This window comes from Capra hircus, chromosome 28 (assembly GCF_001704415.2).
Source record: "Capra hircus breed San Clemente chromosome 28, ASM170441v1, whole genome shotgun sequence".
NCBI classification, from domain to species: domain Eukaryota; kingdom Metazoa; phylum Chordata; class Mammalia; order Artiodactyla; family Bovidae; genus Capra; species Capra hircus.
The window spans coordinates 36,927,210-36,942,737 of NC_030835.1; the positions used below are offsets into that span (position 1 = coordinate 36,927,210).

The following is a 15,528-nucleotide window of genomic DNA, read 5'->3' on the forward strand; positions in this document are numbered from 1 at the left end:
ATATCAGTCACTCAGTCATGTCCAGATCTTTGTGACCCCGTGGACTGTAGATTGCCAGGCTCCTCTGTCTGTTGAATTCTCCAGGCAAGAATACTGGAGTGGGTTGCCATTCTGTTCTCCAGGGGATCTTCTCAACCCAGGGATTGAACCCCAGTCTCCCACATTGCAGGCAAATCTTTACCGTCTGAGCTGCCAGGGAGGCCCATAAAATTGGTCTAAACAAAGCTTATCTAAAAATAAAATTTCACGTTTCCAAAGTCAAATAATCGTCTAAAGCAAAAATGGTAGCCATGTCTTTTGGAATCCCAGCATAGATAATAAAAGTATGCATGTGTGCTAAAAAAAAAAAAAAAAAAAAAGAGCCACTTAAGAAATCGTGAATCAAAGTTTGGTTTAGTTCTACACTAGGAAGGACCATTTTCATTTTCTTAAGTAACATTTTCATTTTGTCTATAAGGCCTGTTCATAAAAGACTGACCTAAACCAACCCTTCTCACAAATATTCACACACTGAATGCTGACATCTTAACTGGTTTTGGAGTTTTTCACCTTTTGTTCTCTCCAGGGAATAGTGAATGCTTACAAATGGATCCAAAGATACTTTTTTGTTCTGGTATTTTCTTCAGTGTTTATTCTCCCAAGCAGAAATTAAAGAGACTCTTACCTTAAGATTTAAAGGAAAGTTTCCCTTCTAGTTCAGTATTTCTGTGAGAAGAACTAAGAATTATTTTCCTTCATCCCAAGCTTACTTTCTGTATTCCTTTAGCAAACCCGCTCTAAAATTCTTTCCCCCAAAGCTTGTGTGCTTTTTTCCTTCTTTCCTTTATTACTTCTGTTCCTCCTTTCTTCTTTTTTTCCTCTTTTTCTTCCATTTTTTTTACCTTTAACAATAAAAATTTTCAAACATACTAAGAAAAATAGAGACTAGTGAATACTTAATACCATATGACCATCTCATAGGTCTAACTGTTGTTAGTATTTTTATCATATTTATCATAATTTTTTTTCCTGAGGTATTTTAAAGCAAATCATATAAATCACAACCTATTTTCAAAAGACTGTTTTATGTCACCATAACAACATTATTATACTTAACAAAATTAGCATATACTCTAATGTCATCATGTACTCAGTGTATAATCATTTGAGAATTTCTTCAGTTGTCCCCAAAATGTCTTTTTAGCTGATTTATTTAAACCAGATTCAGCCAAATAAATGCAGCAATAAAATTTAATTTACTGTTAAAGAATATAAATGTAAAAATACAAATTCTTTATGACTTAAAATTTTTTTAATTAAAAAAATTGTTACTTTTTTTTTTTAAAGCATGGAGCCAAATTAGTTTTGTATTTGTCAGAGTTGATACATAATCACAAAGATGAATTGACTGAAGAAGAACTAGACACAGCAGAACTGCTTATGAATGCTTTAAAATTATGTGGTCATAAGTGCATCCCTCCCAGTGCATCAACAAAATCAGACCTTATTAGAGTGATCAAAGAGGTGAGTCAGTGAAACCATAAGAAACAGTTTTCTTAGGAGATCCCATTGACTATAACTAAAGAATGATTGAGAGATTTTTTTATTATAGAGTACCACTGATGGTGAATTTCAAATGATAATTTTCTTATACTTTATATTGCTTTTTTATGAGAAAACAAATAATCTTATTTTAAGGAGCATTTTATTCTCTGTGGTCATCCATATTCATTACCACTAGCTTTCAGGGAAGAAAAAGGTTTTAATAGAGACAAGCAAGTTGAATCATCCGCCTCAAGTTCTCAGTTCTTTAGTGAAAAAGCAAAATAAGGAAGCAAGCAGCTATGCAAACCCATTGGGTTTGGCAGCCCTAGTTAACTATTCCACCCTAATTCCTGTGACCCAAAGTGTATGGAAACAAAGGGGAATTAGAACATTATTTAAGTAGCTGATTATTTTAATATTCTGGTCTCCAGGAGACAATTTTTTTTCCTTTGTTAACTTGGTTTTAAATTTGGTTTGCTGGGTTCTGTGCCAGTGTTAAATGATAAATAATAAGTTTTATATAGTATATTATTATCTAAATCTTTTAGGAACAAAGGAAATATGAAACTGAAGAAGGTGTGAATAAAGCCAACTGGCAGAAAACAGTTAATAATAATCAGCAAAGGTAGGATTTCATGTGTGCTAAAAGTTATGTCTTCTAGGAGCCCCATTATATTTTGCATATGCTTTTAGTTTTAATGTACCATATTTTGATATACATTTAATGTTCCTACACATATGCTTAACTTACAGGCTTCTTGTCTGTTTAGTCTCTTCCAGCGTTTGGATTCAAAATCAAAGGATATATCTAAAATAGCTGCAGATATCACCCAGGCAGTGTCTCTTTCCCAAGGAATTGAGAGAAAAAAGGTGATCCAGCATATCAGAGGAATGTACAAAGTGGATCTGAGTGCCAGCAGACACTGGCAGGAGCTTATTCAACAACTGACGCATGACAGGTGGGCAACGTGGGAGGGCTTTCAGTGGTCTTGCACGAATGTTTTATATTGATGTTATTTTCACTCTAGAATAAAGATTCATAGTACTATCTAATTAGCTTAAATATTTTTGTTTAATCATTTGTAATTTATTTCCTCTTAAAGAATATGCCTATGAGAATTTTTTAATTCTTGGGAGGGAGAAAAAATAGAGAGAGAGAGAGACATTAGCTCTTCCAGAGAGTAATACCTGTTTATTGGCTTTCTTTTTAACATAACGATCTTTGCAAAAGAATAGGGAAATCACTGAAACAAGACAGTTGGGAATACATCTTTTTCTAGTTAAGACTTCAGTAACACAGTTAAAAAGATGCATCACAAATAGTGAAAAGAGGGAAATTAAAATATTATTCTCTGAATTTGGTTACCATAACTGATTAGTGTTATGACTTTGAGGGGCTATATACTAAAGCAAATTCCAGGTGAATGAATAAATTAAACTTAAAAAGTTTACAAAGCAGAAGAGAATAGAGTATTTATCAACTCTGATAGATAACTTCCTAAGATCAAACACAACTGAAGAAACTACAAAGAAGAAATGAATGGCTTTGAACTTTAATTTTTTTCCAGTGTATTTAACAAGCATAGCCACAACAAAATTTATTTTCAGCATGTATTTCAAAGTTAGTATTTTTATTATTTTAAAATTTCATAAAAGTTTGAAAATTAAAATGAAAATCCCAAAAGTTTGAGCAAAAGACATGAATATATTCTTCACATAAGACAAGTAGAATTAATAAGCAGATGGGAAAAATTGAATATTGCTAGAGGCTAATTTAGTTTTTTAAAATCTTTAGATACTATATTTTACCTTTTATGTTAAAATAAAAAGTTTCTTTAGGAACTCATCTCCACAGTAGGAATAATGTATCTTAGCTCTTGATCAGAGGTTTGGTGGCATGGTATACTGTGACATAATATATCAGGAACCCTATAAACAATTTATTTCTAGTTCCAGTTATTCTATTTTAGTGATTCTGTCCTAAGGAAAATATTCAAAATATGCAAAATCAATAAACAAAGATTTTCATCTGTGCATTTTTTATGTTAGTGAATGAATTGGAAACAACTAAGTATATAACAGTAGTAATAAATACAGTATGATCTTTTCACTCAATATAATATTAGCCATTTAAAATGGTAATAATAAAGAAGGCAGGATATAGGAATGTGTATATAAGAAAATATGTGTGTATATCAGTTATAACTGTAATTTAAAAAAAAGAAAATCACTATTTTGGTATGTTTGGGGTAGTAGCATTAAGGGTAATTTACTTCTCAATCTATTTCTATAAACTATTTCCTTTCATTTCAAATGTTAATTTATTTAAAAACATTTTTAGAAATGTAATTACTACAAAAATGAATAATTTTGTCTGTTACATTAGATAATAGGCAAAATGGGAAATGAAAAAAATTTATTTGGAAATTGATTTTTTTTCTGTAGTTGATCATACTAAGTCTAATATATCACAAAGCATATATAGTAGTCATGCTGTATCTTTTTAAAAATTTAATAGGTACAAGAAACCAGTAGCGGTTTCTTGCTTACCTTGAGTTTCTCCTTGCCTTGAGGCAAGGAGACTGGGCTCCAGAGCAGAGGGATATTTTTTTTGTTGTTATTCTTGTGTACCGTGTGTATGCAGTGTGTTTGTGCTCAGTCGCTCAGTCGTGTCCAACTCTTTGCAACCCCATGGACTGCAGCCTTCCAGGCTCCTCTGTCCATGGGATTCTCCAGGCAAGAATACTGGAGTGGGTTGCCATTTCCTCCTCCAGGGCATCTTCCTGACCCAGGGATCGAACTTGCGTCGCCTGAGTCTCCTGCATTAGCAGGCAGATTCTTTACCACTGAGCCACCTGGAAAGCCATGTGTATGCATATCCCTGTCTAGTTATATAAATAGTTGGGGTTTTTCAATTGAGTGGATCAGTTTTGACTTACGTATTAAATTTTTACATAGTTTTTTTAAGTTATAAGTACTTCAAATTGCCACTTGAACCTTTTCTTTTTACCTGTAGAGCAGTCTGGTATGACCCCATCTACTATCCAACTTCATGGCAGTTGGATCCAACAGAAGGGCCAAATCGAGAGAGGAGACGTTTACAGAGATGTTACTTAACTATTCCAAATAAGTATCTGCTTAGGGATCGACAGAAATCAGAAGGTAATAGTGACTTCTTGACTCAACATATAAATAGCAGGTAACTGTGGTCATTACACAAAGATGATGTAATCTCTTTTCCTCGACAGATGTGATCAAACCACCACTCTCTTACCTATTTGAAGACAAAACTCATTCTTCTTTCTCTTCTACTGTAAAAGACAAAGCTGCAAGTGAGTCTATAAGGTAAATTTGAATCCGTAAGACATCTTCTCTTTTGTTGAATGTGTTAAGAGACTTTAACAGTCTATTGCAGTGCTTATGTGATGTTTATTTTAGATAATACAGTGGTTTAAGAAAAGACCTGAACGTGGCTCAAGAGAGGACAAAGTTGAATGGCCAAAATCCAAAGAGATCAGATAGTTTTGATAGGGAGTTTTCATTGTACTTCAGTCTTAGTCTGTTATGTGAGGAAGATAAGTCACACCTTATGTGTCATAGCATTGTTGAGGATTGTGGGTCAGTAAGGTAACTACTGATAGGATTGTCACTGTGGTTGTAGTGGAGGTTGTTACCAGGCCCATTTTATAGACAAAAAACTGAGAGTCAAGATTAAGTGACTAGACTAAAGAATAGAGGAACTTTTCTGACTCTGAATCCCCCTTTTCTCCTAGAATGCTCCATTTCTTTCCTGGGTTTGTTCAGAGGCACGAGCGAATGTTTGCTTATGTACTGGAAAATATAAAATATTGAAGTCTCTTTTAAATAACTGAGTCCTTGTATTCTGTGTAGGGTGTAGGGATTATTCACCTTTTCTAAAAGTTTCCATTTTCTCTGCTATTATAATGTCAGAAATGAGATAATATTTTCATGTGGACTCTAACAAAGACAGTTTATGCTTTTGAAACTCTTGCCTGCTCTGCTGAAATCTTTTACTAGATCAAATAAAGCTTTTATTCTCTGAAATTGTTCAAAACATTTAATCACAGTAACTTTAAATATGTTTTGACAGAGTCAATCGAAGGTGTATCAGCGTTGCACCATCTAGAGAGACAGCTGGTGAATTGTTATTAGGTAAGTTACATTTTGAAGACTTTTATACATATTTACTGTGCCTATTTTATTCTTAGATAATTTAAAACATTGTTTTAACAAACTGCCATTAAATGAGATAAACTGTCTCTGATATTGTATAGGTTATTTTGCCTTAACACTGTCTATAACGCATATGACTCATGAATGTGAAGAAATGACAGTCTTATTTTTTGAAAAGCATATGAACGGCATTTTAATTTTTAGAAAGTTAACTTTGTTCATGAGTATACATTTTTAAATTTGTTTCTTTTATTTATCAATTTTTACTTCTAAAGTAAAGAATCATTAGTATGTTTATATGCCTACTGTTTTAACCGCTATCCCTATACACATGAAATATATCTACCTTGAGATTATTCTTAATTTATATTCTTCACTGTACTTCTGAGAGAAAACTATCCGTGGATAGTTACATTTAGTGAGAAATTTTTTCCTCAAGACATGAAGGAATAGAATTAAACCACATAGTCTCTATTTCCTTAGAGAACTGATTTGTATGCTGTGAGCCAATTGTTCTCAAATCAGGGGCATCCAGATCACATGGGAACATCTAAGAAAAACGAATTCTCGACCCCTGCCCAGAGCCACTGAATCTGAAACTCTGTGGATGGGACCCAGACATTACGTTTTTATACACACTGCAGTGATTCTGCTGCTGCTGCTGCTAAGTCACTTCAGTCGTATCCGACTCTGTGCGACCCCATAGACCTCAGCCCACCAGGCTTTCCCGTCCCTGGGATTCTCCAGGCAAGAACACTGGAGTGGGTTGCCATTTCCTTCTCTAGCAGTGATTCTGACACACCCTCAAATTGGAGAGTCACTGCAGTAGACTAAAGCTATATAGCCTCAAAGCCCTAACATGCAGAGTTTCAAACTTGCCAGGGCTGAGCCCCACAGTCACTAGGATGGAGATGGTGCCTTTCTTTGAACTGTCCATGCCAGGGCTCAGGGTGACCAGCATCCAGTGCAGAGCTCCAGGAAGTTCCCACTGTTTGGATATGTCACGTAGGGATGTGCATTAACAACAGCCTATCAAGCAGGAAAATTGGAGGTACAGTCTGAGCCCTGATGGAGCCATCAGGGCTCAGACAGTAAAGAATCTGCCTGCAACGCAGGAGACACAGGTTTGGTCCCTGAATTAGGAAGATCCTCTGGAGAAGGGAATGGCTACCCGCTCCAGTATTCTTGCCTGGAAAAATCCATGGACAGAGAAGCTTGGCGCGCTACAGCCAATGGGGTCACAAAGAGTCGAACATGACTGAGCAACTAACACGTTACTTTTCTGCCCTATTGAGTGTTTAAGTCAGCAAAATAATTAAGGATTCCTCTTTTGCTAGAAAATTTAGTTTATAACTTGAATTCAGTTAATGTGTACAAAATAAAAGTAATATGCTAGTAACCTAAGAAGAATACAACAGCCAACACTTTTTAGCACTAAGCACCAGGCACTGTTAATAAACATTTTATGTATATTCTATATAATTCCCACAGTGACCCTATGAAATAGAGTCTTCTCCCTACCCCATTCTTTTTATAAGGAAACTAAAGCATAGTGGAGTTAGGCAGCTTGCCCAAGATCTCATGGACACTATTCAAAAATGAAAGTGAAAGTGAAGTCGCTCAGTCGTGTCCAACTCTTTGTGACCCCGTAGACTGTAGCCAGGCTCTCCATCCATGGGCTTCTCCGGGCAAGAATACTGGAGTGGGTTGCCATTTCCTTCTCCAGGGGATCTTCCCTGATCCAGGGATCGAACCCAGGGATCCAACCCAGGTCTCCTGCATTGCAGGCAGACACTTTAACCTCTGAGCCATATTTACTGAGTATTAAGAACTCCTTCTGGGTTCTGGGATTCAAATTTGGTCCAATTGACTCTAGAGGTGCTTTTAACTATATAGGATAATAGTGCACAGACGTTTTAAAACTCACAGCCAATTATTTTCTGCAGGTAAATGTGGAATGTATTTTGTGGAAGATAACGCTTCTGATACAGTTGAGAGTTCTGTGAGTAACGGTTTAAATTTGCATTTATATGAGTCTAGACAAATTCCCACATGTATAAGTTTAATACAGCCAGAAAGGAGGTAGAACTGTTAAGAATTCATTTCTTGTCACACTCTGTGTAAATTTGTCTGAATTCCAGTTTTTTAAGATAATTTTAAAAAGAAGACCATGCCATCCCCTCTGACTCATGTTCTGAGTCTCATAGCAGCAAGTATTATGGGTCAGATTCTGAAGCATTCATATTATTTCAGTTTATGTCCATTCTTTCTCACTACTATCCTCTGTAGCATCAAAATTCTTGCCCCTCCCTGTTTATTGTCACATACATTTGCCTTCAAAAAGAAAGAAAAATATTGTCTGATTTAATAACTTAAGTAATCCTAATGTTCACATAGCTTAGTAGTCATAACTTTTATTCTTCTGGAAATATTTATATTAATCTGAAAATAACAAAAAGGACTCAATTCACATTTTGGTACAGTAAACATTTTATTTGTTTGAATTCATTTACATGCCATTAAAATACTGCTTTGAGAGTCCTGTAACAGGAGAAATAAGGCTCTTTGTTTCAGAAGTTCTAAAGCCTGGAATTCATAAGGATGCATTTAAATAAGATTATGTACGATTTACTGGTTAATACATATTTGATTCAAAGAAATTAGGGAGTGAAAACATAAAATATTTTTGTAAAGTAAATCTTGTTTAAAAATCATTAAAATGTTTCATATAATCCCCCAAAATTGAATAGGCATTATTTCGTGATTTACATAGCATTACTACAGTATTTATCCCAGCTAGCAAAAGTATAGTTATGTTATTTTTAAAGATGTATCTTTTTAGAACAAAAGAGTTTAATAGTTGATACATGAATCAGCTTTTTTTCTGGGTGGGTCCAAAAGATGAGCTTTTCCACCTAAGTGGAAGCTCTAAAAAGACCCTTGCTTTTTAATAAATTGAAGGATCCTTCCTTTCTCTGTACTTTTGTAGCATTTGTGCTTATTTCCTGTGTGACATTTGCTGTCTTGCCTTTCCAAAGCATGTGCAAATATCCTGTGCCCCCTTTTTATCATATATAGATTTATTTCATGCAAAGCACTTACAAGCACCTTGCCTGTAGATGCTTAATTAATGTTTGTTAAATTGAAAGTATGTTGAATGTTGAAGCTAAACAGGGAAGAATTTGGTTTTAAAAATGAGAATATTACCTTTTCATTAAAACATTTTGCTTTCCTTGTAGTATATTTCCTGCCTCCATTTCTAAAAATTAGCTGGGACATAGTAAGACACACATAGACCAGACCAAAGTGTCACTTCCTCCTTACTGCTGTTTTTCAAATTCCTCTTCATTTTTGACTCCTAGAGATATCATTTTCCCTTACTTTCTTGCAAGCTCAGCTATACATTTAAAAGAATATTTGCTTACTAAAAGAAATCAGTCTGAAAAGTCTACATACTTTATGATTCCAACCATATAACTTTCTGGAAAAAGGAAAACAGAGGCAACAACAAATCACCGGTGCTGGGTGGAGCAGAAGGGAATTTCACAGCAGCAAGACTATTCTGTATGATATTGTAATGGTGGACACATGTCATTAAATATTTGTCAAAACCCATTTGACCTATACAACACCAAGATTGAACTATGGGCTTTAGTTAAGAATAATCTATTCAATAATGGCTCATCAGTTGTAATACATGTACTACATGAGTAGATGTTCACTGTAGCGAAACTGAGTGCAGAAAAGCTGTATGTGGGAACTCCATACTATCTGCTCAGTTTTATACACATAAAACCTCTCTGGAAAATATAGCCTATTAATAAAGTTTAAATGAAGTTTATTAACTCAGTTTTTTTTTAGATTTTTATCCAGCATGTTGAAGTGTTTAGTAGCGGGAGGATTTTTAGAGAATCTTATCTGCCACTTTGCCACAGAAGGAAGGCTTTATATTGCACTTTGATAGTGTTTTAAAATGTAAAAGTTAAAAAATTCTATTTCATGTAGAGCAAATGCTTTCATGTTATTTCCTTTGACGTTAGAGCCTTCAAGGAGAATTGGAACCAGCATCGTTTTCCTGGACATATGAAGAAATTAAAGAAGTTCACAAGCGTTGGTGGCAGTTGAGGGATAATGCTGTAGAAATATTTTTAACAAATGGCAGAACACTCCTGTTAGCATTTGATAACACCAAGGTAAATTTGCCTATATTTATAGATATACTTTTTCAAAAAGATCATAGAATCAGTTTAATTACACTCATACTGACTAAATGAAGTTTTAACTTTAACTATTTCTGAAGTCAAATGAAAATTACCCTATTTCTTAGTACTGATTAAAGTAAATCTTTGACTATTTTTGTCCTCCAAAACTGTATTAAATTTTTATTCCCCAAAGTGACTGTATCTGTAATAAGTAAACAAATGAATGTATAACCAACCTGAAGTAGTTTAACCTTGATAGTAGATTTCATTTTTGACAAACCCTTTCTTGACTGCCACATTGCTTCAGCTACTGTGTGTCTGCTTGTTTTGATAGAAAACCTCTTGAAAGAAATTGTATGGGCTTGCTGCTTCCAGTTCCTCTCCTTGGATTCTCTTTTGAAATGCTCCAGGCAGACTTTTTCCTCACCACCCCACCGTGACTTCTGGTCAGCATCACCAGTGACCTGAATGTTGCTAAACCCCACAGTTGTGTTTCTTAGTCTTCATCTTACTTGACTTAGCAGCAGCATTTGACCCAGCTGGTTATTCTTTCTTTAAAGAAAGTGGGGGGAAAACCTTCCTCACTGGATTTCTGTATTAAAGTCTAATTGGCATCTCAAATTTAACATGGACAAAACTGAACTTCTTATTTTCCCCCTAAAATCTCCAGTTTTATCCAGCTCTATAAATGGCAACTCCAACCTTTCTCCTTGGCCAGTTCAAAAACCTTGGGGTTATTCTTGACTCCTCTTATTCTGTCATCCCACTTATTCTGACTCCTCTTAATCATCTACTCTTTTCAGTAAATTCAGTTGGTTCGCCCCTCAAAGTATACCCAGAATCTGAGTGTTTCCACTGCTGGCATCCTGGTCTAAGGCACTGTCAGCTCTTGCATAAATCATTGCACTAGCCTCCTCGCTGGCCTGCCTGCTTCTGCGCTCCCTCTTCTTTCAGACTGCTTTCAACACAGCAGCTAAAATGGGTCAGATTGTGCCATTCCTCTCCTCAGAGCCCTCTGAGCACTGTCTTTGTCACTCCATTGAAAGCCAGGACCTTACAGTGTTGAATAACCTAGCACTTCCTTATTCTTTCTGACCTTATCTTCTACTCTTCTGTCCTTCACTGTCTCTAGTCCATCTGTGGAGACTTCCTTTTCCTTGACTATAGCAGGCACACCGATGCCTGAAAGCCTCTGCACTTACAGCTCCCTAAAATGCCACCTGGAATGCTTTTCCTCTTAGAAATCTACATGACTCACGCCCTTACTTTTTTCAGGTTCCCTGATCAAATGCCCTCTTATCAGAGAGACTTCCTTGATTATGTATTTAAAACAGCAACCCCTTTCTTACTCCTACCCCCAGGAACCCCTTTGTCTCCTTGACTTTCCTCTCTTTTCTCTAGAGCACTTCATAGCATCCAACAGTGTCTGCCCAACAGAATGTAAAGACTGTTTTATTAAGTGCTACAGCTGTAGCATGGTATATAGGTGCTCAGTCAGTATTTGTTGAATGAATAAATGTTTCCTTTTCCTTGCAGAATTTAGTATGCAAACTGTCATAAATTCTCTCCCACCAATCTTAGCTTCAGCATCTGGCAACCTTCAGATTTAGGCTGTAGGTTTAGGTTTTTATTTTCGCCTTGAACTTTTTTTTTTTTAATTCTGATTAAAAAAATAGCATAGAAGTTGCCATCTTAACCATTTTCATGCATACAGTTTAGTAGTGTTAAGTATATTCACATTGTTGTGAAACAGACCTCCAGGTTTAGGTTCTTAAATACCCTGTGATCTTATGCCTGTTCCATAACTAAGCTCATTCTTCTCATTCACTTTTAGTCTCATCTCTAATTATCCAGATCTTTGGCTCATCTTCCTATGCCTGAAGCATACACACATTTAAGAGGGGCAATTCAAATTTGTTTTTAGAAAGGCCTGGTTCCTCTATTTTTTTTCCATTTATTACCAATTATCATTTAATTGCTTTAGAAGAAATCAGAACACCCTTCTTCTGTGACAGAACTTTTCTGAATCTCAAAAAAAAGAGTTCATTTATTAGTTTTCCATCAGTAGTGAAAATGATGTATCGTGTTTCTATGTAGGATATTTTATTTCATTCTCATGAAATAAATCTTACTATCCCCATATTTGGAGAAGACAATGGCACCCCACTCCAATACTCTTGCCTGGAAAATCCCATGGATGGAGGAGCCTGGTGGGCTGCAGTCCATGAGGTCACTAAGAGTCGGACACGACTGAGCGACTTCACTTTTGCTTTTCACTTTCATGCGTTGGAGAAGGAAATGGCAACCCACTCCAGTGTTCTTGCCTGGAGAATCCCAGGGAGAGGGGAGCCTGGTAGGAGATCGTCTATGGGGTCACACAGAGTCAGACACGACTGAAGCGACTTAGCAGCAGCAGCATCCCCATATTACAGTATGGGAACTACAGTGCAAAGGGTTTAAGCAAGAAAAAAGACCTGGTCTGTCTAATTCAGAAAACCGTGCTCTTTCTACTACAGCGTGTTTCATTTATATAGATGAAGACACTTCATTTTCTTTTACTGACTTTTTTTTCCCTTAGGGTCTGTATGTAAGTGATTTTTCTGTATAGACTTCTTAGTTTCTTACTGATTTCTCCAGCTACAAAACATAGTGGTTAAGAGCCAAAAGTAAATGAATGTAACAAAACAGAAACAGATTCAAATATGAGGAGAACAAACTAGTGGTATGAGTGGGGAGAGAACAGGCAGAGGGGATTACCAAGTACAAACTACTATGTAGAAAATAAACTATAAGGATATACTGTACAGCACAAGGACTATAGTCAATATTTTATAACATTTAAATGGAGTATAATTTATAAAAATATTGAATCACTATGTTGTACACCTGAAGCTAATATAATATTGTACTTCAATAAATAAATATATATAGCACAACCTTTAGAGGAAGACCTAGATTTGAATCTTAATTCCCCACCAGTCAGTGTTATTGGGCAAAAAGTGTTTTCTTGAAGGACTTGAGATTAGTAACATGCCTATGATATCATGGATTCTTTGGAGGAAAGCGTCAAGACTAAAAATAAAATCTGGGCTGTTCTTTTTCTCCTTCCGTTCTAGGTTCGCGATGATGTATACCACAATATACTAACAAATAACCTCCCTAATCTTCTGGAATATGGCAATATCACCGCTCTGACAAATTTGTGGTATACTGGGCAAATTACTAATTTTGAGTATTTGACTCACCTAAACAAACATGCCGGCCGATCTTTCAATGATCTCATGCAGTATCCAGTGTTCCCGTTCATACTGGCAGACTATGTCAGTGAGACCCTTGACCTCAGCGACCCATCAGTCTACAGGTAACTGAAGACATCATCACCTATTGGCTTTGTCAACGTGCTGAATTTATGTCATTAAAGTTCTTCTCGTGAAAATTTTCAAACATGCAAAAACCAGAATGAGTGTGTAATAAACCCCCCATACGATCATCACCCCAACTCAATAATTATGAAAATTTTTGCCAAACTTGCATCGTCTTTTTTTCCTTAAGACAAATCACACACATTTATGTCATTCGTATGTTCTGTAGTATGCATCTCTTAAGAAAAAAGTAAAACATTTTGTTATGTAACTTCAGTGCCATTATCATATCAAAGAAAATAAAAACAATTTCATGGTATCATCTAATATCCAGTCTATTTTTAAATGTCCCCTGATTATATCAAAGATGTCTTTTTATAGTTGATTTGCTTGAATCAGGCTCAGTATCACCTTTGGTTGCTTTGTCTCTAAAGACATAAATCTTAGAAAAGCCCTTATTTTTATGTATGTATTTTACTCTTTATTCCTAACATTGGCTTAAGGAAAAAAAGGTCATTTATCTTGTAGAATGTCCCCTGTTCCACATTAGCATTTAGCTTTTTCCTCTAGCCGCTGTATTTCCTAGGTACTGGAAATTACTTCTGAAGACTTGCTTAGACTCAGGTTCAACTTTTTTTTAAGCAAAAACTCTAGAGGTGGTGATGTGAATGTTTTCTTGCCCCATATCAGGAGGCATGTGATATCCCACTGTTAAGGATGCTTAGGCTGATCTGTGGCTTCAGCCCCCCATTGAACTTGTTTGTTTCATTGATGATTATTTCTTGAGTCTGTGATTTCACTGGGGGTTACCAAATGGTGATTTCCTATTTTCTCATTTCTTGTACATTTATTAGAAGAAAGCACATAAGATGAGCCTGGGACATTTTGTTGTGTCAGAGAGCAAGAAAATTAATATAGTCTTGTCAAAAGAGTGGGAGCCATATTTGCACACCCATGTTCATTGCAGCTTTATTCACAGTAGCCAAGAGGTGGAGGCAGCCCAGGTGTCTATCTGTGGATAAATAGTTTTGGCAAATTTGGTGCATATGTAATATGGAACATTATTTAACATTAAGAAGGAGGGAAGTCCTGTCACATGGAAGAACTTTGGGGATATTGTGCTAAATGGAATAAGTCAGCCACAAGAAAACAAACACCATGTGATTCCACTTACTTAGGTTGTTTAGGGTAGTCACAGAGTTAAATGGTGTTTGTTGGGGGGTGGGGGAGGAGGGCAAATGGGGACATGGGGAGTTGCTGCTCAGTAGGTGTAGAGTTTCAGTTTTACAAAGTGAGAAAGCTGTAAAGATCTATTGCACAACAGTGTAAATTAGCTAACACTATTGAGCTAGGTGCTGAAGGGTGGCTATGATGGTAAGTTCAGTGATGTGTGTGTTTTTACTATAATTTTAAAAAAATAAAAGACTTAGGAACCAACTTGAAGTGGCTCTCACTGCCAAAGATAGGACAATCAGAGCATCAAAAAGTATAAAGACCATAACTGATTGAAACACATATAAGTAAAAAGAAAACACTTAAGTTAATGATACTCTTTCAGTTCAGTTCAGTTCAGTCACTCAGTCGTGTCCGACTCTTTGCGACCCCATGAATCGCAGCACGCCAGGCCTCCCTGTTCAAAGGCCCCTAAAACAAAGCAAAACTAAACTCGTCGGTTGCTGTTGGATGGGGCAACAATTCTCTACTTTTGAGATTTGACAGCTAAGGAAAAGAATTAAGCTTTTATCCTGCCTTTCCTGAAAGAGTTGCATTTTAGAGTAACCAAATAGCCACAGATGATGCGGGAATATTCCGTTTCTTTAGTTTTAAATAACATTCTCTGACTATTATCAAAAAGTCAAGAAATAGCAACTCTTGGCAAGGACGTGGAGAAAAGAGACCCTGTACACTCTTCCTGGGAATGTAAACTGTTGCCACCACTGTGGAAAACATTCTGGAGGCTCCTCAAATATTAAAACTATCCTATGATCCAGCCATTTTACTTCTGGACATTTAATCCACAGAAAATTAAAACACTAACTCTAAAAGATACCTGCACCCTCATGTTTACTGCAGCATTATTTATAGTGGCCAAGATACAGAGACAACCTAAGTGTTCATCAGTGAATGAGCAGAAAAAGAAAATGCCACACAGACACACATACACACAAGAATACTATTTAGTGTTAAAAAAAAAAAAAAGAATGAAATCTTGTGACAACGTGAATGGCCCCTGAGGGCATTATGCT

General features: G+C 36.0%; 1 protein-coding gene across 5 annotated transcripts in view; it reads left to right on the top strand.

Annotated features, from left to right (window-relative positions):
• Positions 1-15,528, top strand: part of LYST (lysosomal trafficking regulator) — a 165,134-nt gene that overhangs the window by 109,108 nt on the left and 40,498 nt on the right. For all 5 annotated transcript variants that reach the window (XM_018042448.1, XM_018042451.1, XM_018042450.1 and 2 more), the window contains 9 exons: positions 1,327-1,503; positions 2,073-2,149; positions 2,295-2,483; positions 4,541-4,686; positions 4,773-4,869; positions 5,636-5,697; positions 7,665-7,720; positions 9,759-9,911; positions 13,037-13,281. In XM_018042448.1, the coding sequence (XP_017897937.1) occupies positions 1,327-1,503; positions 2,073-2,149; positions 2,295-2,483; positions 4,541-4,686; positions 4,773-4,869; positions 5,636-5,697; positions 7,665-7,720; positions 9,759-9,911; positions 13,037-13,281 (1,202 nt within the window). The remainder of the gene's footprint in view (positions 1-1,326; positions 1,504-2,072; positions 2,150-2,294; positions 2,484-4,540; positions 4,687-4,772; positions 4,870-5,635; positions 5,698-7,664; positions 7,721-9,758; positions 9,912-13,036; positions 13,282-15,528) is intronic.